General features: G+C 46.6%; 1 protein-coding gene across 3 annotated transcripts; it reads left to right on the forward strand.

Moving 5' to 3' along the window:
* The first annotated feature begins 272 nt into the window (after nucleotides 1-272).
* OCRL (OCRL inositol polyphosphate-5-phosphatase) lies at nucleotides 273-22,861 on the forward strand. Of its 3 annotated transcripts, none has more exons than XM_062584461.1 (23): nucleotides 273-450; nucleotides 1,085-1,164; nucleotides 2,006-2,044; nucleotides 2,744-2,854; nucleotides 2,932-3,024; nucleotides 3,436-3,556; nucleotides 3,646-3,807; nucleotides 4,366-4,467; nucleotides 4,942-5,056; nucleotides 6,893-7,009; nucleotides 7,149-7,336; nucleotides 8,859-8,970; nucleotides 10,040-10,149; nucleotides 11,139-11,274; nucleotides 12,203-12,313; nucleotides 12,606-12,771; nucleotides 12,987-13,222; nucleotides 16,827-16,850; nucleotides 19,144-19,263; nucleotides 19,479-19,563; nucleotides 20,050-20,177; nucleotides 20,997-21,108; nucleotides 21,217-22,861. In XM_062584461.1, the coding sequence occupies exons 1-23, from the start codon at nucleotides 296-298 to the stop codon at nucleotides 21,339-21,341; spliced, it is 2,748 nt and encodes a 915-aa protein (XP_062440445.1). In that variant the 5' UTR covers nucleotides 273-295; the 3' UTR covers nucleotides 21,342-22,861. The 3 variants fall into 3 exon arrangements, with proteins under 3 accessions (XP_062440445.1, XP_062440446.1, XP_062440447.1); XM_062584462.1 differs by having other exon boundaries at nucleotides 2,747-2,854; XM_062584463.1 differs by lacking the exon at nucleotides 16,827-16,850.
* The last annotated feature ends 933 nt before the right edge of the window (nucleotides 22,862-23,794 follow it).

Consider the following 23,794-nt stretch of genomic DNA (forward strand, 5'->3'; position numbering starts at 1 on the left):
CCCGTGCGCGGCAGAGAGGCACGGGGCCCAGCGGCTCCCGCGGGCGCCGCGCTGCCGCCCGCCTCCTCGGCCCGCGCCGCCTCCTCGCGCGGGTTTTCCGTCGCCTGTCCGTGCCCGCAGCGCCGTTCCGGGCTCGCGGCTCCCTCCCCGAGGCGCCGTGTCCGCCCGGCGCGGCGCGGCGCGGGCCGCCCGCCTGCAGGGGGCGCTGGAGCCGACGGCGGGCGCCGCTCTGCGCCGCCGCCGCCGAGTCGCCGGGAGACCGAGGGCGCCGTGGGCCTGGCCGGGAGGCGCCGCCATGGAGCCGGGCCCGTGGGAAGAGCCCGGGCCGGCGAGGGCGCCTGGGCCGGGCCGGGGAGGGGCGGCGGCACAGAGCGTGGCCGGCGAGGAGGTGCGCGCCGGGCGGCGGGCTCCGTGCGTGCTGAGCCTCGGCCAGCGGCACGGCCGCTACGAGTGAGTACGGCGGCGCGGCGGGGCGCGCAGGCCGCGGCGGGGCCTCGGGGCGCCGCGGGCGCGCTGCGCTGCGCTGGGAAAGCGCGCGTGTCTGCGGCCTTTCAGGAGCCCTTCAGCTCTCTAGGCCTTTCTTGAGCCTTCCCGAGGCCGGGTGGGGGCTGCGCCCCTTCGGGTATGCCCGAGAAGGGAGCGCTGTGGAGCCGGTGGTTTAGAGAAGCCACAGGAACAGAGCAGATGATCCCGTCCTCTGCTGGAGTCCTCTCTCCTGCTTTGGAAACAGTAACCTGCAGACCGGAAAATGAGAAGTCCTGTTACCCAGCTGTCAACTCCCGGTCCGTTCTCCTGCTCCTCTGCGTTTCTTTGAGAAGCTAGAGCTATTGGCAGCCTACAGCTGTATCTGCCCTGTAGCACTGAAAGTTGAAAAGCACTTGCTTTCCCACCACAGACTCCTGTTTTCACCCACATCCTGCGTGGGTCTGAGCTTTTCTACCTTTTCTCCTATTCCAGTAGTACAATGATAGAAATCATGCATTGCTTTTCTTCATAAATATAGCTCTCATTATAATATTAACATTTCTCAGTATACAAGCAGGGTGTTACTTTGGTTTTTCACAAGCATTCTTTCTGTTTCCAGGGTAATTATCCATTCACAAGAGAAAGAATATGGTGATCCAGATTATATTCCCATCAACAGCCGCTTTAAATGTGTACAAGGTACTGACTAAGTTACAGTGGGCTCTCTAACTTGTTGTGGCAGGAATCGACTGCTGTTTATTAGCAAGAATAGAGTGAGGTCAATGTCATTCTTGACCAGCCTCTTGAGCATCTGTGCTGTTTGAATGCTTCTTTGTGGAACTAAAACTCCAGAGTTTCTGGACTCCTGCTTCTTCCAGATCTGAATGAGGAGTCTTTCCATCTCAGCATACAGTTGTGATGAACTTGGCGAGTTGAGAAAGGGGGAGGGGGGGCTTGGCTGGCTCAGTGTAGTAGACATCATGCAGAGCCAGTGTTTTCAGCACTTGTCTGTAATGACTGAAAATTGATAGCTGTTCATAGCTGTCTGTTTTCTCCATTAAGATGAAAATTGTGAGGAATAAAAACACCGTTTCCTAGATAAGTTTATGCCCTCTCTATTATTCAGCATCATTCTGCCCATAATTTTTACTGTGAAGACAAGCTCTAAAGTTCATTGATAAGATCATATGAGAAGAAACTTCTGTTCATGTATACATAGAGAATTCTGAGTACAGAACCGTCAGATTGGTGTTTTTCAGATGAACTACACCTATGTGGGACAAAACATCGAGATGTATGAGAACTCTGAATGTTAGGAATCTCCCCTGTGACACTTTAATTGTGCAGAGTCTGTCTAGGCTGATCAAATATGACTGTTCTCTCTGCTGGAGCCATTATTATTGTAGAGATGTAAACTAAAGCTGTTTGTTCTTTGTTGGGACTCTTCTGTGGCTAGAAGCAGGCGGCACACTTTTATTGAGTACTGAATTACCACAGCATTCAGTGTGAACTCTCTTGATCCTGTTTTTCTCTCTTCCAGAGGCAGAAGAGACTCTACTGATAGATATAGCAACAAACAGTAAGTTGTATAACCAAGACAGTCACATGGCTAAAGCTTTCAGCAAACAGGTTGCATGTTGGTCACAGATGTATGCTTTTTCCTCTTTTGCCTGCTATCTCATACTCTTTTTCTATACTCTGTGTTTGTCTTTCCATTAGATATGGATTGTATTGTCTATAAAGCCGTGATCTGACTCTTTTATGCTTCCTAGTGGGCATTCAGTTGTCGTGACAAATATGTCCAGATGGAGGAACTGCCATTTGGTTGAACTTTAACTTCTTAAGTATTTCCTCAAAGTCCTGCCCAGCCCTCTGAGCCTTTCTCATTTCTCTTCTATCTGCTTGACTTGAACTTGAGCCTAGTTTACTGTCTGCCTTTTTAGATGGATATTTGCTAATACTCTGCCTTGGCACTGCTTCGACCTCTTCTTTAGAGAAATTTTTCTCAGTACTCTTCAGAGCTCTTTGCTACCTGGCAGCAGGGGTAGGGAAGTATTCTTAAAACCAGGAAAACATGATTGATGATCCTCCGAATGTGGCAGACTCTCAGAAGCACAGGGAAACTAGCTTAGAGGCAAATTTGCATAGGAAAACATAGGTGGATGTTCGTTTCCATTGACAGGTTCAAGGATACCTAGTAAGCCTCATCATTGGGAGGGCATAATATGTGTGAACCAGACTTGACTGTATCTCTACGTATCTGTTTTTATGCCTGAAGCAGGCTGTAAGATCCGGATACAAGGTGACAAGACAGATGAACGGCTCTTTGAAATCCCTGATGAGGAGCGTTGCTTGGGCTTCCTTTCAGAAATACAGAGCATACAGGAAGGTAATCAGACTTATAGTTGTGTTTGTTAAATCCTCAGATCACGAGCAGTTTCTGACAGGCCTGGGTTTTTTTTTCAGCCCACTTGAAAGCTTCTCCTCTTGAAAATAAGGACCCAGCCAGCTGGCATCAGGTGAAGAACCTTGCAGGCCTGCCACAGACTTCTGTTCCAGGTATTGAAGTCACCTTTGCGTGCACAGTGGTCAGCATGTACTAGTGAGGCCCTCAGTGGCTGGGAGCTGTGGTTGATCCTGTACTCAGCAGTTTGGCTAGTACTTCTGTTCTGTTTCCTGATTCCACCTTATCCTGCAGAAAATAAAACATCTTAGTTTTGGGGTTCTGTTGCCCTGGACTGTCCCTTATTGAATGCTGTCTTCTGTCTAGTGCCTTGGTTTGCATACTCTAAGCTCTGTTCTGCTTTGGCCTGTGGTCAGTACCTATTTCTCTCATTCCTTGTCATCAGGGATGGTATATTGCTATTAACATTTGCTTTTTCACTTTCTGCAGAGTTATATTACTTCCTTCTTGTTTTGAGCTATTTTAAATTGTGTTTGAGGGTGTTTTGCTTGGCTCCTTCCTTATAGGAGCTCTGGGGTTTGAGGATGACTTCAGTACTATAAGCCTGGAGAAGAAAAGAAACATACAAAACCACCAAATTGGATCTCGTCGGGAACCTCCACCTCCTCCTGTGCCTCAAAATAGGCAGTAAGTAACATGATGGATCTGTTCCCTTTTTTTCCTCCTCTTTCTAGACAGCAGGACTAGTTATAATTCTGCTCTTACTTCCTTCCTAGATTTCAGCGAGAGAGAGAAGGTGCATCAAGGGACCAGCCAAAAGTAACGAACACTATGCGCAAAATATTTTTGCCAAACACCCAGTCAGGACAAAGAGAAGGTCTCATTAAGCACGTGCTTGCCAAGAGAGAGAAGGAGTATGTTAACCTTCACAACTTCAGGTCAGAGCTGCTTCCAGAACTGTGACTGAGGAACAGAGTGCATAGATGGACAAGGCTTTTTCCTCTCTTCTCTGAGCTCATATCTAGTTCAGGTTTAAAATCTGACCAGTCCTGATGGGTTGGCAGCCTGAATGGCTAAGCAGGGGTCAGTGCACATTCAAAGTAAACAGATGTCTACAGTGCAACTTCTTTGCATCCTTACCTCTGTATGTGTCAGATCTCTTGACCCTCAAGTAAGACTGAAGCGACTGGGCAGAAAGAGGATAAAGGCAGCTTTGGCCACTACGCTTAGTGTCATCACATGAATTTTAAGAGCCAGAAGTTATTTGCTGTCTCTAGTGTCTTTCATTTTGCAGCGTTCAGTGAAATCCCTCAGATTAGCATCACTAAAAATGAGCCAAACCCAGAAGTATTCTCAGTTAACCCTTACTTTGTGTGACCCTCTGAGCACTGACAGCTCATGCTTTGCATCTGCTCCCAACCTGGATGCACTGGAGAGGCTGAGCTGATGCAGTATTTATTTTGCTTTCTAACAATTCAACTGCTTCTGTATTCCAGATTTTTTGTGGGGACATGGAATGTGAATGGGCAGTCTCCAGACAGCAGCTTGGAGCCCTGGCTTGTGTGTGACATGGAGCCTCCAGACTTCTATTGCATCGGGTGAGGAGTGATAATCTCATATTGACTTATGACGCTAGGTTTCTTGTTGCTCTTTCTTGTGTGCTGGTGGATTGTATTTATTTTATGTTCTTGTCATGCTCTAAAAGGTTCCACAAAGCAGAGCTGTGTCTCAGAAGAGCAGTCTTAGGGAAAATAGTCATTTGGATGAGGCAGAGCATCAGATTAAACAGGAGGCTGGTTTGACATAACAAAGCAGATTTTCCTGGAGGCATCCCCTGAGCCCTTTGGTTATCCTCAGACTAAAAGTAATACCTCTCAGGGAGATGGTTTTTAGCGTGTATTTCAGTAAGGTCTCTAAGACACTGTAGTGAAATTCCGATGCTTTATTTAGCAAGTGAGAATGAGTAGGTTTTTTTCCAAGAAAAGATATTCAGAGTTTCACATTGGAACCCTCTTGTAGAAGGAGGCTGATTTGTAGGAGAGGTGGGGTGTGCTAAATTGGCTTGGTTTTAGGTTCCAGGAGCTGGACCTCAGCACGGAGGCTTTTTTCTACTTTGATTCTGCAAAAGAGCAGGAATGGCTGGCTGCTGTGGAGAAGTCCTTGCACCCTCAAGCTAAATATAAGAAAGTGAGTCCTATTCAGTTATATGGGGTTGTTGTCACAGAGCTAACCTGACTGGAAAGAAAACAGAAATGGGCTTTCCCTTTCTTCACCTGACCCAAATAGCAGAGAGCAGAGGACTCAAGGGTGTGTACTTGGAATGTTTGTACCTGTGTATCGTATACACTGAAATAAATCTGGAGAGTCTATTTCTGTGTCACAGTCATAGGAGAATATTTTACTTTAAAGTAGAAGTTTATAAAGACAGAGATCAGAATAATTCTGAAGTAAAAGAGGCAGGTGTGAGGAAAGTAACGTGCTCAATAAAATCATGGTAGTGGGTTCAAATTCTGTGTTATTCTCACGCCTTTACACTATAGAAACAAGTCGTATCTTCAACTGTAAATTAAATTAATAGCTTTTCTTTTAAAGGAACGGACTAATTTATCTCAAGAACAATCTTCCAGAGGAGGTTATCTTGGGACAGAGTTACTTCAGTTGTGATAGTTTAGCTTTATTCTGGCTGGTTTGGAGTAAACAGTTTGTTTTCTGCTCCATTGTAGCAAATTTGTCTTTCTGCTGTAGGTAGCAGCCCTAAGTACACTAACCAGTTTCCTCTTCTTCCTTAGCCTGTGCTTTCTCTGTCACACACCTTTGCTTGCTTTGATACAGATAATCAAAAGCAGGAACAGAGCACCTTGTTGGACTGAGATTCAGAAAGAGGAAGCTAGGGGGTCATGACCTGAACTGAAGAGAGACTGATGTTCCTGTGCCTTTTTTTACTGGATTTTTTCAGGCAAATTTTTCTCACCCTTGTGAAAAGGAGAGAGCACGATATGGCTGCAGGCAGGGGGAAGTAACTGAAACTGTAGATAAGACTCGTGGTTGCATGCAAATTTCAGTCCTGCGGAGTATACTGAATGCTCTGCCTCCTCCAGTGTAGTGCTGTGGGGATGAGTTAAGCTTCTTCCTTCACTACATAGGCTTAATCTCAATACATTTTAATATTTTTACACTTCCGGAGTGAGCCAGTAGAATGTGTGCTTAAGCTGATTAGGCCATCTATGTGGCCTTGGAGGGGAGGACCCCTGCCTTGATTTTGAAGGAAGGTCATGGACAGACGTGTAGTGGCGTAGCATGTGTCATAGAATCAGTGGGAGACCTGAGATCCCTGACAGAACAGTGTGTATTGGCACTGTGTTAACATAAGAACCTCATCTCCAGAAGAGATGCTTTTCCTTAAAGAAGAAATGTTTTTGAAAAGCAGACAGTTCATATAACACAGCTGTGCTGCCTTTTGATGCCCTCTATGTCGGGCATGATTGACCTCAGGAAATATGTACTTTTCTGTCCATTTCTGTCTGATACATCCCACTGGTTTTGTGGTGTAAAGTTCTGAGTAAGCAGAGATGAGCACCTACTCTCAGCTGAACCCACAGCCCTCAGTGACAGTCGTAACCGGAAGCCTTCTGTGACATGCGTAACTAGCCTACTCAACTTCTTCTTTGGTTGTTTTGCTGATTAGAGTAGTACTTAGTATAAAAGGCTGTGAGTTAAGGAATAGACTCTGGATATTTGTCACCTCACAAGACAGCACTGTTTGTAGAGAAATACCAAAGAATTGGGGGTGTACCAAGCTCAGCACCACTAATGGCCAACTGCTGTTAGAGGATGATAGATTGTCCTCCAAAAACTAGCTTTGGGAAAGGAGGTCCTTTGGGTGGTATTGCAAGCAGGGATTAAGTACAAAACATGATGGGGGACTGGGAGGCTCAGAGAAGCAGAACATCAGGTGAAACAGACAAATTAGAAGTGCATTTCCACTGTTTCTCTGGGAGATCAAGGTACTTTTTATTTTTACAGGTGCAAATGGTCCGTCTAGTTGGGATGATGCTACTTGTATTTGCTAAGAAGGATCAGCTGACTAATATCAGAGATGTCATGATAGAGTCTGTGGGCACTGGAATCATAGGAAAGATGGTGAGTCACCCAGGCCAGTGTATCCATGTGAGAAATGACACAGTAAGGTTTCGTTTATGTTTCTGTTCCATCCGCCTGCTCTCCCTCCCTGTCTCTTGTGCATTCTTGCATAACAACTGTCAATACCTGCTCTTCACAGGGTAACAAGGGTGGTGTGGCTGTGAGGTTTGTGTTCCACAACACGACGTTCTGCATTGTCAATTCCCACTTAGCTGCTCACGTGGAAGACTTTGAACGGCGAAATCAGGATTATAAGGATATCTGTGCTCGAATGACTTTTGTAACCCCTGATGACAGTCTACCTCAGCTCAACATCATGAAACATGAGTAAGTTTCTCTTGCTGTTTTCCATTCCCGAAGCCAAAGAAAATTGCAGCAGCAGGAACCTTAGCGCAGATAAATTTTCTGGCTTAATTAACAGTATAACTACAAATGCCAAGGTCTCTTGTGTACCAGAGCTCCTACAGTCAAACTAGTGGGTCAACTTCTTGCTGTGGTGACTTGTGCAACTTGTCTCTAGCAACCCTATTCTCATGTGTTGTATATATACTTTTATTTCAGCAGGCACCATTCATGAGTTGGTGGCTGAATGTTACCAGGTTTGAAGAAACTCAGGCAGGGATTGTGATGATTAATAGAGTATGAACAATGTAAGGAAAGGAAGAGCAGGATAGGGAGAAGCTCTGTGTGCAGTGCTTTTTAGGCATTTCTGTGCAAGAAGTGCTTACAATTGCTGTTTCAATTTCTTCCTGAGCAATTAGATGATATGCAGGCAACACTTGATTTTTCTAGAGTGACAATGGTGTTACATAATCCAAATAAGTCAAAACATATGCAACAAAGCATATTAATTAAATTTGCGTAAACTTATATACAAATAATTAAAAATTCTGTACTTAATGTTTGAACTACTGAAAACTGAAAATAAAATGTAGAATGAGCTAATACAGAAAAAACCTTCAAACATCAGCTTATCCTTGATAATCCACTAATAGAAAGTTTGAGAGTTGATTGTAAACGGGAAGAGCTTTGATACTAGAAGGGGGTTTAGATTTTAATCCTTGAATGAAAGCTTTATGGAGTAAAGGAATAGCATACTACCAGTATTAGTTTTTTAGCTGCTGACAAAGACAAAGCTGTAAGTCTAAGCTCAGTAAAGATGTAGGTTTGAAAGCTCAGATAAGAACAGAATAAGACCTGGTGCTGATGACTGCAGAGATGTGGCTGATGGAAAAGATAGCACAATAACGTTCTGCAGATCATAAACTCCATGGGAGCTTAACTCTGCTTTTGCTAATTTTAGACTGGTCAGTTTTTGCTAGGTAGATGTTAAAGTAGTGGTTTGATGTGATTACAAAAAAGATAGTGGAAAACAAACTGGTAAAACCATACTATCATATGAGGTGTGAATGCACAGATAGATTCACATAAGCCTGCGTAGCTGGTTAACGAGCAGGAATGGGCTGTGTCACTGCCCTCCTTCGTACGAAATAAAAGCTTGCACACTAGATGGGCTTCTTTTAGCCTGAGAAATTGTGAAGCCAGCTGACATATGCTGGTTTCATTTCAACAGAGAGTGCTGATGTTTTCAAGGCTTTTTTTCAGACTAAGTCAAACTCAAGCATCTCATCGCACTGAGTCTACAGTCCCATGTGGGATTTCAAAGGAGATAGAATTAGTATTTTCATTATCTACCACCTCTAGAAATCTCTACTGTCAATCTTCCAAGTCTGCTTCTGTTCCATGTGTCTCAACCTCAATCACCAGCAGCCAGCTGTTCTCCTACTTTCTGTATAGTTTATGATACTAACCACTGGCTCTTCTTTTCCATGTTTATGTTTTTCTTCAGTGTTGTCATCTGGTTAGGAGACTTGAACTACAGGCTTTGTCTCCCTGACGCCGGTGAGGTGAAAAGTCTGATCAGTAAGAATGAGCTTCAGAAATTGTTGACATATGACCAGGTTAGTGAACTCCGCCTGTTTACTCAATGCTTGTATGATCATCTTGGCTTGGCTATTATCACAGACGCCCTGTGATAATAGACTTTAGACAGAACTCGGAGTGCCTTGGTTACATGGATTTTCTACTATAGACATCAATCCTCTAAACCAAAATAGAATATCTGATATTGGGATTAACTGAATTACTTGGAAAATTACTATACAAGCTTCTGTGTCTCTCACTGGAAGATTTCTCTCTTACATGCAAACAACAAGCTGGAATGTTTGAGTTTGTAACAGTAATAAAAGCTTCTGCAGTCAATGTCCTCGAAAAGGTATTAATTTGGAGACTAGTGCTTGTAGTCAAGGCTCTCTGCTCAGCTACTCTGACCTAAATTCTGTGCTGGAGTCTGCACTGCTGAGCGTTTCTCTGCAGCACCCTGGAAACTGAGACAGCACCAGATGTGCCTTTAAAATGAAGTATTGTATCCATGAAATATGAACAAAAATAACATGACACACAGTTTAATGATAAATCTAATTGATTCTGTTCTATAGTTTATTTTTACTGTATTGCAGAACTTAACGCAGAAAACGATTGCAGCTTAGATTTTTTGAGAAGAAACTAGGAAAATTTGCAGAAGAGCTAGAGAAAAGGAAGATAGTGTCAGGTTGTCAGCCAAGGACACTCTGGGGGCTTTTGCTAAAATGATTGGCGGTGAAATATTAATGATGGTGATATTTAAGCCTGAAAACTAATGAAGGGATTTAACACTTAAGTGGAATGAATAATATTTCCCTTAACTGTTGTTTTATGCTGTCTGAGTGTTCTGTCAAGCAGTGATGTGTCGACTTGTATTCAGTCTGTTTAGAAAAAACGCCATGGATGTGCTGCGTTTCTGTCTTTGTTAAAGGGGTAGTATCTAAGGTGTGGTTTGGAGGATGAGAGGTAGAATCTGTGGTGATTTCCATAACTTTGGGATGCAAATGCTCTGTCTATAACTGCTTTCCAGAACTGTGCAGTGTGGAGTTCTGTTGATTGTCTTTTTTTTCTTCTCCCCTCTAAGAAACGTTATTTTTCTTCCTTTAGTTGAATATTCAGCGTACTCATAAGAAAGCATTTGCTGATTTCACCGAGGGAGAGATTAAATTCATTCCCACATATAAATATGACTCTAAAACGGATCGTTGGGATTCCAGGTAAGTCTGCTGCTCATGTTCAAGTTCGCCTATGACACCAAAAGCATTTTCTCACAGAACTTGACTTCCTGCTTCCTGAAGTTAAAAATGCTTCTTAATTTTACAATGATGGCTGGAGTAGAAAGGCAGATTTGTAATCCTTTATTTCCTGTACTTTCTGCAATAAGTGGAGACTGAACATGTTGCCCAGACACATAACTTGAAACTTCAGTTGCTGCTGATTCCAAAGCATGAAAGAGGGTAAAGGATCAACTCATAGGAGACCTGCACTGGGAGGATTTCTTGCTGCTACCAGAGACTGAGGAACAGTATTAAAGGAATTGAAAAGGATAGAAATGCAGTCTCTGAGTCATATTGTCCCCTGACTCGCACACCAGCAGGGCTGGCTATCTTGCAGTAGCAACAGTGATTCCTGCTTGCTCTATGTTTCCCCAAGACATTCCTGCTTCTGCTGCAGAAGCTTGCTCTGAATGGAGAAACTCCCAAGGAAGAGTTTCAAACAAACCATATAGCAGTCAGGTTTTATTCTGCCTGTGTTTATAAATCAGCACAATACTTAAACTGGAGAAAGATAATCCAAGATTCAGACTTCATAACATAGTAGTAATAGCTGAGTAGACTTTCCACAGTGGAAACAGTGGGCAATGGATCAAGCTGTAGTGTGCAGTGAAGTCTGGCAGCAAAAGAAACAAGTGCAGCTTGGGTCACAGTACACACGTGCTCAGGCTATGGGAACAGTCATATTTGAGATCATTTTGTTTTCTGATGCTGCAAGGGGCAGGAATTTAACTGCTGTATAGGGAAATGGGAAGAAAGCAGAAGAAAAGACATAGTATTCAAATTGAGGGAAGTGACAGGAATTCATCCTATCACTGCTGATGCAGCTGTTGATGGTGGGGTTCAGGGGAGCTGCCTGGCTGTGAGAAGGAATGGCTTGGATGGCTTATTAGGAGTGTTGGATTCCCATGGTAACCTGTGTTTCTTTGCAGTGGAAAGTGTCGTGTGCCAGCATGGTGTGATCGAATCCTCTGGAGAGGGGGGAACATAAATCAGCTCCGGTATCGCAGTCATATGGACCTGAAGACTAGTGATCACAAGCCAGTCAGCGCACTTTTTCGCATTGGGGTAACTTCCTTTATATGCTAGAATAGGATCATGGCATGATTGTTCATTCCTTTAAGATAACTGTGTAGTCAAGACACATGTGTGAATGCTGTTGCAGAAGAATAAAGTAAATAAAAATAAGGAGTGTCCGTTTTGCAGGTGTGCTGCTATTTAGCAGCCTTACTGGCCTCAGCTCAGCAAACAACTCAGCATCTATGGTCTTCATGTGCAATGCAGCTTAGCTGTGCAGTGCTGAGACAGTGTTATGCCACATTAGTGCAGGTGATTGCTGAAGTTTATTCCAGCAAGTGTGGTCCTGTAGTCAGTAGAAAGACAATCCAGTAGACTTTAATGGTGCTACTTAGCTTCCAGATGTAACCTATGATATCTGCCATGAGAGTGAGCTCTGGTGGAGTTTGCTATGTCTCACTGGTGAACACAGCAGAAACCTGCAAACAGTTGAGCCTACTGTCATAATGTTGCCTCTGATGTGTTAAGAAAGAGGGTCGCTGGTTCACATTTGAATTTGGTGGTGAACAGCTGGCAGCAGATTTGCAGTTCCTAGCTTGATGAATAGAGATAGAGCCCATGTCCATTTTTGCTAGCTCCTGCTGTCTGAGCACCCCAGGTCACTTAAAGGAGAGCCTTTCTCCTCTTTTCCTACATGCTGCAAGATGCCAATGTTGTCACCCCCAGTAATTTCACAGTAGTGGATTTTTCTGTGACCCCCTTGGCCAGAAAGACCCCAGTAACATCTCTGCAAATGAAATTTGCTTAAAGTTGCCTGTGTAGCTTTGAAGACCATCTGTGCAAATTCTCTTAACCTCCAAGGAGCACACAAGAAGTGCTTGGAGAAATCTTTCACTTCTGATGCAATTTACTCATGACCAAGAGTTCTTATGATGCTGGCCAGAAACTTTTCAGAGTATTTTTTTCTCATCTTCCACAGGTAAAGGTTGTGGATGAGCAGAGATATCGGAAGGTGTTTGAAGACATAGTTCGTATGATGGACAGAATGGAGAATGATTTCCTTCCTTCGCTGGAGCTAAGCAGGAGAGAAGTGAGGATGAAACTGGAAACACTGTCCACTTACCAAACACGGCAGCTTTAGAAGCACAAGATCGACCTTTAGAGACTTTGATTTACTAAACTGAGTTGTAGGAAATTAAACTTCATTCATCCTCTTTTTACCAGGAATTGGATTAGAAGCAGCATTTTGTCCTTGACAGGTCTTCTGTTAGGAGTTCAGAATTGTGCAGGCACCTCCCAGTCACAGGCTGCCACTGCAGAGTCTGGATAGCTGTGTCCCTTCGTGGGTACTAATGAGCTTTGTTTCTTCTTTTGCTCTGTAGTTTGAGTTTGAGAATGTGAAGTTCCGGCAGCTGCAGAAGCAGAAGTTCCAGATTACCAATAACGGGCAGGTCACCTGTCACTTCTCCTTCATCCCAAAGCTCAATGATAGCCAGTACTGTAAGCCGTGGCTTCGAGCTGAGCCTTGTGAAGGTTACTTGGAGCCAAGTAAGTTGAGTTTAATGCTGTCTCTAGACTGTGCTGGTGTAGACTGCCATCCCATCTCCATTCAGTCCTTCCCCTTTTTCTGGTGTCTTACTTTTCCTGCCATCACCCTTGTCTCTGTTTGTATTCTGGCTCAGTTTTTGAGGCCTTTGTCCTTGTAGTGTGTTTGTCCATGTAGATGGTCTCTGTGTGTTCTTGAGAGCTTCTGCCTGTTTCAGATGAGAGTGTGGACATCTCCCTGGACGTGTATGTCAGTAAGGACTCAGTGACCCTTCTGAACTCGGGTGAGGATAAAATTGAGGATATTCTTGTCCTTCATCTGGACCGAGGAAAGGACTATTTTCTCACCATCAGCGGGAGCTACCTGCCCAGCTGCTTTGGCACGTCCCTGGAGGCTCTGTGCCGAATGAGACGACCAATCCGAGAAGTTCCAGTCACTAAGCTCATTGACCTGGTAAGTAGCAGTGTTTCTGGAGTGTAGACTGGCATGAATGAGCATACTGGATTCACCCTGTGGGTCTGTTAATGGGGAAGAGAGCAAATTCCCTTTGTTTACTTCTAAAACCAGGAATAATGCTGTGCTTACTCTCAGCTGACTTGCTTCTTCCAGAGCTTCATGTAGTGTTTCATGATTCCTCCCTCCCATGGCCTTCTGCCTGTATTCCCTCCCGCCCCCCATCTCTTTGAGTAAGTTCTAAATATTATGCTCTACATTCATGCTTCATAAAAAGTATGATTTCAAGTGCTCTCTTCTGAGGTGCCTAGGTTCTCCTATAATGGTGAGGGCTCCAATATCCTTTCCCAATTAGACACTTGTGGCATTTGCACTGCTCGGGGGAAGGAATAAACCGAAGCACAAGGACTCAAGAAAAGGATTTGACAATGTTAAATGTATTGATTAATACGGCTCAGCAAATGGCTGATCCTGCAGCCACTCTGGCCAGTACCATCACACTGACCACAGTAAGCAAGTTCTTCAATGCAAGGGTAACATCTGTCTCCCTAAGCTTCATCAGGCCCTAGCATCAATCTCTATCTTTTGCAGCCTTTTGTATGAATATGTGGTGGTGCAATCATGTCCCTGCCATCTCTTATCCTTTTAGTTTCTCATAGTTGGTATTGGGATTAAACTCCATTTTTTATCTCAGTTCTTGTTTTCAGCCTACCTGCATTTGTTTTTCTTCTATGATTTTCTTTCGTGGCCTTGCTTCAGTGAGGTTTAGAAGTTCCTGAGTTTGTCTGTTTACCCATTTTTCTTCAGGCAAGAAAGACATTTCTTGTTCTTTCAAGACTAGCTCAGATTGATTCTCTTTTAATTTGTCTGGTACCTTTCCTCTCTTATACTTGTGGTCTCACCCTTCTGTGCATTTTTTTCATACAGCACGATGCTGCTGTTTCACAACTGTGGATTTGAAAGCCTCCACTGTCATTTACTTTTAAACCCTATTGTCTTCCCCTCAGCACCCCTTGTTCTTCCAGCTTCTGCCTTTTATAGTAGGTGACAACTGCTCTTGCAGGCCCAGCTTGTAAAAAGACCATTTTTATGTTAGAAATTTTATTATGTAATTACAAGATGAGGCTAAACAGAATCCAGGTGGCAAGATAGTGTCTTTGCCTCCTCAATTCAAACAACTAATCTAGGCCTCTAGCTCCTCGTACTTTTCAGGATCCTATTCAAAATAATTCTTCTTGTGTTAGAAATGTATTCAGCTTGGTCTGGAACATTTTATCAGTCTTGGCAGTTTTTGCTCTTGCTTTCTCCTGCTCAGTGCTATGCACTGACTTTTCTCTTGATGGACAAGAACTTGGGCCTAGACTCTTAGCTTCTGCCCTTGAGAACACACTTTATTACTTTTCTATCTGACTGATTGTACTTTGAGATCTCTTCTGCTTTCTTTACCTCTAGATTTCCCTCTACTGTTATTCATTGATGCATATAGGAGGACAGGGAGTAAAACAATCTGAGAAGAGCAAAAAATGAAGGCACTGTGTGCCAAAATGCACAGTGAAGAAGCAGTCTCTTGTGTTAGGTCAGTTTGACTGCAGTATTTCAGTAACGACGTGTTAAACAAGTTCCATGACTTTGATATATATCTGCAGAAAGCAAACTTCCGTAGTTTATTTTATAAAGTTACTGTCATGCTAAAGCTGTTTTAGGTCTTTTGTTTTTGACTATACCTGTGAGTTAAGAAATTCTTAGCGAGAAGAAAAGCTGAACACTTTATGCAGGGAAAACTGGTGGATGTGTCAACCACTGCGCAGCCCTGAAGCATTTTCATCCAATTGCATACCTCTAGCAGTTGTTTGGGCTGCGTATGAGGAAGAAAATGTGCTTATGTATTAAGAGTCTCTCTCTCCCCTGGATTTATATAATGGCAGGGCTTATTCTTTGCATCAAGGACTTTTCTCAGCCTGAGTGGACTGTGCAGGTTATCTTCAGCAGAGGGAGATCTAGAGAATGCAAGAGGGCAGTAAGGGCCTGAGAGCCAGCTTGGTGCCGGATAGCAAAGTGTAGGTAGGAGCTTATTTTGAAATGCTTCTCTCAGTCCTCCTGGGAGAAGCTGCTGGTACTTGAGCGTTTTTTCCTTTAGGATTTCAGTATTTGTATTTCATCCTATTTTTTTCTTGGGATCCACAAACTGAAACGCAAGAAGTTCCACCTGAATAGAAGGAGAAACTTCTTTCCTGTGAGAGTGACAGAGCGCTGGAATAGGTTGCCCAGAGAGGCTGTGGAGTCTCATCTGGAAATATTCAAAGCCCGCCTGGAGGCAACCCTGTCTAACATGCTCTAGGTGACTCTGCTTGAGCAGGGGGTTTGGACTGGATGATCTCCAGCGGTCCCTTCCAACCTCAACCGTTCTGAGATTCTGTGATCCTATTGTGGATTTTAAAAAACCTGTTGAAAAATCTTTAATAGGAGCAGGTTTTTCTCTGGCAGCTAGTAGTGTTGAGCACTACAGAAGGAGAGGTAAACAGCAGAGCAAGCAGTCAGGTGGAAGCGAGACAGTTGAGATGACTCATCCAGTAATGAAACAAGCCTTCTTCTGAGCAGTGTGGCTCTGCAGTGTCCCCAGACCTGTGACTGTAGTCTCTCCCCCTGTGTATTGGAAGAAGACCCTGCACTATCTCATGTTTTGGGCAAGCTGCTCTCTCTGAGAGGCTGGTCTGCTGGGGCTGTGTTAACACGTAGCAAGCCTGTCTGTGTGGGCCGCCTCCAGAGGAGCCAGGTACTGCAGGAAGTGTGGGAAGCCCAAGGCACTGCTCTCTGCTTCACCTAGACGTGCCCCTAGCTGCTGCAGCTGTGTTTCCAGCTCGGGTTTTTATTGCTCCTGCACCAAAAGGTTTATTCACCAAAACTCAAATTTGGGCACCCTGCTTCTGCCTTTGGACTCCACTGAATGTAGCATCCTAAGCTGCCAGCCCACACTACACTGGTAAATGGATGCTATATTTCAGTATTGGCTGAGGGATCAGACACACAGCCTAGAGGGGGCTTTAGCATGCTCCTAGTTGCAGAGTGTTAATGCTATTAGGTTGAGACAGACAAGCAGCACCACTCATTTCCCTGACTATACGCAAAGCTACTTAGGGAGCCTGTCAGTGACACAGCTGCCACACACTCAGAAATACAGCTTTAGCCTGAGATAAAACATTTACTAGGCCTGATCACAAGGGAAGATGGTTGCAATAATACAGGGATATTTGTGTCTGATTGGGAAGATTCAAGAACAGGAATGAGTGAAGACTTCTTCCTGGCAAATGCTTCTCGTCTGCCTGCGGCCTGAATATTTATTAGCTAGTAAACGGTGCTGCTGCAAGGCCACTGCTAGGATTTGGTAGAAATTCTGACAGTTACACATCATGTGAGCAGGATTTCTGCTAATTGGCAGCCAAATCTCCTACTGCAGGTTTAGCATTGGCCGTGTCAGCAAAATGTGTGAAGGAAGTGGCATTCAGTGGGCTTTCACAATGCAAATTAGGATTCTGCTTAATCTTAGATCACATTCTCTCTGTTAATGATACTTTTTCCTCTTCTTTCTTTCCCACTCTGCTCTCAGGGAGAAGACAGCTTCTTAGAAAAGGTAACACAAGTGACACCTGGGGAAGTCTGTTTCTGGCTTGTGTTTGTGAAGGATGAGAGTTTTTGCTGTGTTTTCTACTGGAGAGGGAAGGGGAGGTGGGTCCAGAAGGGAGTGCTTGCTCCAGCAAAGCCTCTCAGTGCAGCTGAGGGCCCAGAATAGATGAAAAAATGTAGGAGCACGGAATGACCCTGTAGCCAAGATGGGACCAGCCCAACTGAGCTGCTTAAAGCTCACCTGATTTGCTTTAGGCAAAAAATAGTCTGTACTGATCCAGGCGTGAAATATGAATCTTTCGAGAAAAAAATTGGCAACTTCTGGCATATCTGAGTTAGCTCTGAACATGCATATAAAATAGAATTCACCATAGCAGCCTTTTCAGATATGTAAGGAGAGAACTGAGTTAGAAATTGGAAATCTTTTGCTGTTTCCTTCTTGGCATGTCCTCATGGAGGCATCTGGAAGGCCTCATGTAGGAAGCAGAAGTTCGTCTGGTTCCTCAAGCAGCGCAACTCAGGCTGCTTAAGCAGGATCACTGCTTTGCTTTGCACTTGTGCTCTGCACTGGAGGCTAAATGAGTCAAACTTGTTTTTGAAAGAGCGGGTGGGAGACAGATGCTGTTGTGTACGTAGCAGTGTTGCTCCTGCTCTCTTCCTGTGCCAGTTGGTAACCAGTGTGAGTGACTTTGTGTGAACTTCCCAGGCTGGGTGACTTCTCCCTCTCCAGGCTGTGAATGCAGTGACTGAGTACGATAGGAAAGGAAATGGATGCCCTCCTCTCCAAGAGGTATTGGATTCGAGTATTGAACCAGACTCTCTCCTAGTCGTGGGAAAGGGAACAGTTTGGTGCCTGTCTCCTGGGAACATCCTTTTGCAGAATCTGTCTCTACCTGAAGAGCAGGAGAGATGAGACCTCCCTTCTCTTCCTCACACAGGACAGGAGAGGGCGCTCGATGCCCAGCTGATGCACAAAGATAGCTGAAAGCTCTGTGTCTTCACACCTCCCCGAGGAGCTGGGGAGGTTTGTGCCTTGGGGATCTCTGCATATCTCCAGGTCATACTCTGGGCAGCCTGGTGGGAGTGAGTGCTGCTCTGGCACTCAGCACCAGTCCTCCCATGCCATGGAGTGGGGTTTTTTTCTTTTGAAGAGCCCTTGGCTTTCAGTGAGAGTCTATAGGTCTTGCCATCCTCCCGTTGGAGGATAGCTGTTAATGCACTCACTTCTGCCCAACATGCGCTCTCCATCCTTCCCTGTATGCTCAGGTGGGTGAGGCAGATGTGCATTCATGACCCAATGTCTGCTAGCTAGGTAAAATTTAGTAGTACATGGGGGCAAATTTGTGCTGTGCTATGGAGCTGGCATGGCTGATGCTCTTGTCGGGAGGGATTCCTATGCTGCTCTGGTGTCTCTAGCCAGGCTGGGGGAAACCAGACCCAGCCTGTGCTGGCTGTTGGTGATTACGTGCTGCAGAGGGACAGAGATCACAGTGGTAATGTAAGCTGACAACAAAAATCAAGCGCTTTGCATTTGGCTTGTGACTGTCTTCTCTGCTGGTATCCTTGGGTTGTGTTCCTGCTTGGACCAGTCTTTTCTTGATGGCTCTGCTGAATGTGCTTTTGGAGACCTGTGTGTGACTTTCTTCTTGGAAGCACATGGAAACTGAGAAAAGAAAACATTGAACTTGTTAAAAATTGTTATAATGTAGATTGAGATTCCTAAGCAGTTGAGCTAATCAGCTGCCTCATATGAGTAAGCAGGAAAATATGACAATGGGATGAGGATAGTTTCTGTTCAGCAGAGACATCTTAAAAAAATAACCCAGTGAATAAACTTCAGAGAACTGAACTTAATTTAGTGTTCAGAGAACAATCATGAGGGCACAGAGAAATCAGTAAATGAATGTCGTTGACTCTACATCCAGATGAGATCGGCTGGGTGAGCAGGGAACTGCAGTTGGATTTAACCTAAAATATGGAAGCTAACGCAATTGGAGAACTTGAGAATGTTTGATTCTCTAGAGCATCAGCTGCAGGGTGGAAGTTGTGATGTGAACAGGTCATCTTGGATTGCAAGAGACGCATCCTGTGGGCACTGCTGAAACTGCTGAGCTGTGGTTCTGTAGGGCAATGGGAAGGAGTGGATCTGGGACCAATGGTGGGATGGCTCTGTTCTGTAAAAGCAGTTAATGACCAGATAAGTCTTGTGCTCTGCTCTCTCCCTTTCTAGGCATGCTTTACCAAGACCATTACAAAAGGACAGAGGTTTTTCTGAAACTTTGTGTGCTCTTTGCCACCAGGAGAAATGTGTTCTGCAGATGGGTTCCCTGGACAGCGAGGATGCAAGTGAGATGCCACTGCAGGTGCCAAAGGAAATCTGGCTCTTGGTGGACCACTTGTTCAAGAATGCCTGCCACCAGGTGAGGAAGAGGGCCTTTGCCTGTGCAGTGAAGCTCTTCAGGGCTTGGTGACGTGGGAGTCAGTAGCGTCTGAAGATCAACCCCAGATTGGTATTTACAAGACAGGGCTTTTTCCCCATGCTTGAGGTCCTGTTTAGGGGTACAAACTTTCTCTCAGCATCTATGGGGAAGACGAATTTGTCTGATCCTGTGCTAACTCCACTGTCTTTGGACAGGAGGACCTGTTCCAGACTCCAGGTATGCAGGAGGAACTGCAGCAGATCATCGACTGCCTGGACACCAGTATCCCTGAGACAATCCGTATCCTTGCTGAACCTGGCTTATCCTCCTCTTGGACCTGAATTTTCCCAGGAGCCCGCTAACTCCCTTGCAGCAGAACTTGTCTGTGACTTTATTTTGGCAGGGTCCCCCCCGGAGGCCTGGATCCCCTCTGTCCCCCCCGCAGGTCATGTCTCTAGAAGCTGAAGACATGCTGCCTAAGCAGCCACAGGGCTAAAATTTTGGAAGCTGGAGGCTACTGGGAGGCTGTACCAAATGCTAGAGAATGGGCACTGGGGGAGCATGATCAACCTAGTGAAGTAGAGCGGCTCTGTGGGGCTGGGGGGTATTGCGGAGGGACTGGTGGGAAAAGGCAGTGCTAAATGGGTGTAACAGCATTTTTCCTGGAAAGGAGAGAGCGGAGGAGGGTGACCCTGGTGTCAGGGAATAGTTTGGAGAGCTTTGCACAGTCCTGAGGGAGGAAAGGGATCGGATGCTATGCATGACCCTTTACTCCCCATGACCCAGCGGGCAGTAACCATTCTGTGGCTGAAGCACTCCTCATCTTCCTGGAGGCTCTGCCAGAGCCAGTGATCTGCTACGAGCTATATCAGCGATGCCTCGACTGTTCACATGACAGCCGACTGTGCCGACAGGTGCAGTGCTACCTCCATCCTTACATCCCCTTGGTGCAGGTTCTGGGCAGCTTTCCCCTCTGCCTGCTCCTGTGAGCTCTGCCTTAGTCAGACCTGCTGGGCCTTGCTCCCTTCCCATGGGCTGGCAGGCAGCTTTGAGAGAAGGACCTCTGAGGCTCTTCGTGGTGGGTGATGGTGTGCGTGCTCTAGCAATGCTCTCCTGCCCTGAGGTTGGCTTAGGTGTCTCCTGAGGCACTGCAGTGCTTCCTGGCAGCCCCAAGAGAGCTGGAGGCTTCCAAAGAGATTCCAGACATGCCCTGTGTCAACCTGAGCGAACAAGGACGAGCAACCCCAGGGAGCGGAAGAGCCTCTACCAGTCCCAAGGGCTTAAGCACCTGCTAAAAGCTGCAGTTGCTGTGCTTGTGTTAAGGAATACAACTGAGCAGAGCAGCTCTTAAAATAGCTGGTGGGGCAAAGAGCAAGACCAAGCAAGTGTCCTTGGGCAGATGTGTTTTCAGTGCTAGCCTGGGGGAAACATCTCATCCTTGTGGTGTTGCTGCGCAGCCAGGGAAGTGAGAATTGAGATACTGATGGAGACACAAAGAGCACTAGTTTCTTCCAGGTGGTACCTATAAGTAGCATTAGCAGAAGCCATCATCATCCTGTGTCCTGGGCTACAGCCAGAGGCTTGTTGCTTTCCTTCTGGGTTTGTGACTTGTATTTGTGGTCATACAGTGGCTCAGAGGCAACAGGAGGGGAAAGGCTGCCCATTTCAAGACTGGACTGCTACAGCTGGAATGATCGGTGCTTAGAGAGCTTCCTGTTCTTGTTTCTTTGCAGGTGATTTCTCAGCTGCCTCGTTGCCATCGTAGTGTGTTTCGGTACCTAATGTCATTTCTCCGGGAGCTCCTCAAATATTCAGAAGACAACAATGTCAGTGCCAACATGATTGGTAAGAATTTGTAGCCTGCCTGCTCCCCTCCTGCTGAAACGTAACCTTTTCCCAGAGCCCTTCAAGGCCTCCTTCTGTGCGATAACAGAATCTTGCCTCCTTGTGCAGCCACCCTGTTCACCAGCCTTCTCCTGCGGCCTCCACCCAATCTGATGGCAAAACAGACTCAGCAAGACCGCCAGCGTGCAATCAACTTCCTCTTCGGCTTCCTGCTTGCAGGGGATGAGGAGTGACCCCTGCATCTGTGCCAAAGCTGGGGCCCTGCTCTTTAGGCCCTGTGCTGAGGCCAGGCCTCTGATGGTTCCCGAAGGTTGGAAGGCTCTAGGCTACTCAGTGCTGTGTTTACAGTTGGAAGGAAGCATTCTCCTCTCCTTCCCACTGCTGTACCCTACACTGCAGAGGACCTGCACGCTCATTGCACTGCCATCCAAGTCAGGAGCCTTCTGCTTTCTCCTTAGGATCTAGGTGGCTTTTCTGGTGCCCAAGCACTGTGCCAGCAGCCTGGCCTTCCCTTTGCAGTGCCACCAGTTCCCTTTAGCCATGCTTCTCTCTCTTTTCCTCCATGATGTTTCTGGAGTCATTGCTGGGAAGGGTAGAGACTGCAGATGCCCTTTGAGTACTGTGGCAAAGCTGGCTGGTGCTCAGCCTACATGCTCTGGTGCTGCGTGGGTGAGGCATACATACTGGTATGTACTGGTGTTACTGGTCAGCACCCTGCACTCTGTCGTAGGCTAGCATTGGTCTTATGTCACCCTCTGCCTTGAAGCAGACCAGGCTCACTCTGTTACCCCTCCACTGTGCTACAAAGACAGGACGATGGCTGTACCAGGAGGGTTATCTGGATGTTTGGCATCTTCCCTCCCCTCCAGCAGTGCATTATCCTCCTCCTTTGGTTTTGATTTGTAAGGCTCTGGCACTCAGGCTTTCTCCCCCTCTGGCTTTCTGGCACTGGCATGTAGGTCTTGCTCCCTTCTCCCTTCCCTTTTGCCCTAGCTTTGCTCTGGGACATCTGGGTTTGTGGCTGGCTGTTGGGGGATCCTGGTTCAGGCAGTGCTGTTACACTCAGCTTCTCTAGGACTGTCTCCGTGTGCTGGCACGGAGTAGGATGCATAGAAGAGGATGCAGGTCATGTCCCTCCCAGCTCTGCTTGATGAGCCTCAGGTGATTAAGGTGGTAATGGGTGCTGTCCTCCTCTCTGAGGTGCTGCAAGGAGCAAGTGGGGTGAAAGGAGCCATGAATTCACCTCAGGGCTGAGGTGGAGGCCAGTGGTCATATAGGGAGCTAACATGTGGGGTGTTTCTAGTGCTGGGGTCAGGCAGAGCTAGGGGGGAGGGCACTCCTTGGGGCTGGGCACTGATGGATGCAAGGAGGGAGGCTTGTCCTTACCAAAACACTAAGCAGAGACCTGCCAACTTGGGCCACAGGCCCAGACAGGGACTTTCCCCCTGCCTGTTGGGACCTTTGAGGTGAGCTGTGACAGGAGCTGCATGGCCTTAGGCAGAGGGAAGTCTGCTGTGAGAGGTGAGATGAGTTGGGGCTGGCATCCAGGAGAAGGTGGCTTCCTCACTGGCTCCTGTGCTCAGCCTGAGCCCTGTGGGACTGGCCATGTCCTGTGCTGCTGTGTGTTCCCTGTGCCCTGGTTGAGCTGCCAGAGGCTCTTGTACCTTGTGCTCTTCTTTTTTTATTATTATTTTTAAATTACATAATTTATTGGGAATCTGTTTGGTCCAAATAAACCTTCATTGTGCAATGAGTAGGTTTGCTGGGCTGGGACTGGCCTCGCTGCCTGCATTGAGCCTGCCGTCTCTCCTGCGTTTGCTCTGCAGTGTGTGCTAGGGGTGGCTGCTCTGGGGCTGGAATGCAGCACAGCACAGTGCCGTGGCTCCACCATTTCCCCCCAGCCCAGGAACTCAGGGCTTGGGCTGTGGGTCTTTCTGGGCACCTTCAGAAGCTGCCCCAGAGGAGTGGGTAGAGGCCCAGTGCTAAGGTGCTGTGCATCCCCCAAGCACCAACAGCCAGAGGCGCAACAGGGCTTAGCCTGGCATTTTCTGCTTTGCCCTGCAGGGCTGCAGTGCTAACCCCTTAGTTGTTGTATCCTCCCATCTCTCTCATCTCCTGCCTCCAAATACTGCTTTCCAGCCTGATGTCACTTGCTGGGTCTTTCCCCCACCACCATGTTGGAGCATTGTCCCTTCTTTGCAGCTTGGCCAGAGCCAGTGGGCCAATGCGGTCAGATGTCATTCCTTGCCGTGCCGAGGCAGCCCTGCCTGCCACCTGCAGCCCTGTGGAGGCACTAGGTGATGCACTGGGGCCTGGGGCTCCTTCTGCGCAGGGATAGGCTATGGCTTTTCCTGGAGAACAGCTTCAGTGTTGGATGTGCACAACTGTGGGATCTGGCTCACCATTCCTGAAGAGTGAGAGTAAAGGGCTCAGATCTTCTCCTGCCAGCGCAGAGTAGAAATCTCGGCCGGCCTGCAGGGATGCCAGTGCCACAACATGCCATGGGGCTCTCAGTATGCCCAGGCAGTGATGGCCGTGGTCCCTTCCAGCCACATTCACTCAGCAGCTGGAGCAACAGTGGAGAAAGCAGGGCACATCCTGCCTCAGGAAACAGCCACTGGTGTCATTCCATCTGCTTCCTGCCGTCTCCTTGAGAGCAGGGCTGTGCCCGGGCAGCTGTGCTCGG

Source organism: Rhea pennata, chromosome 11 (assembly GCF_028389875.1).
Source record: "Rhea pennata isolate bPtePen1 chromosome 11, bPtePen1.pri, whole genome shotgun sequence".
Classification (NCBI taxonomy): Eukaryota; Metazoa; Chordata; class Aves; order Rheiformes; family Rheidae; genus Rhea; species Rhea pennata.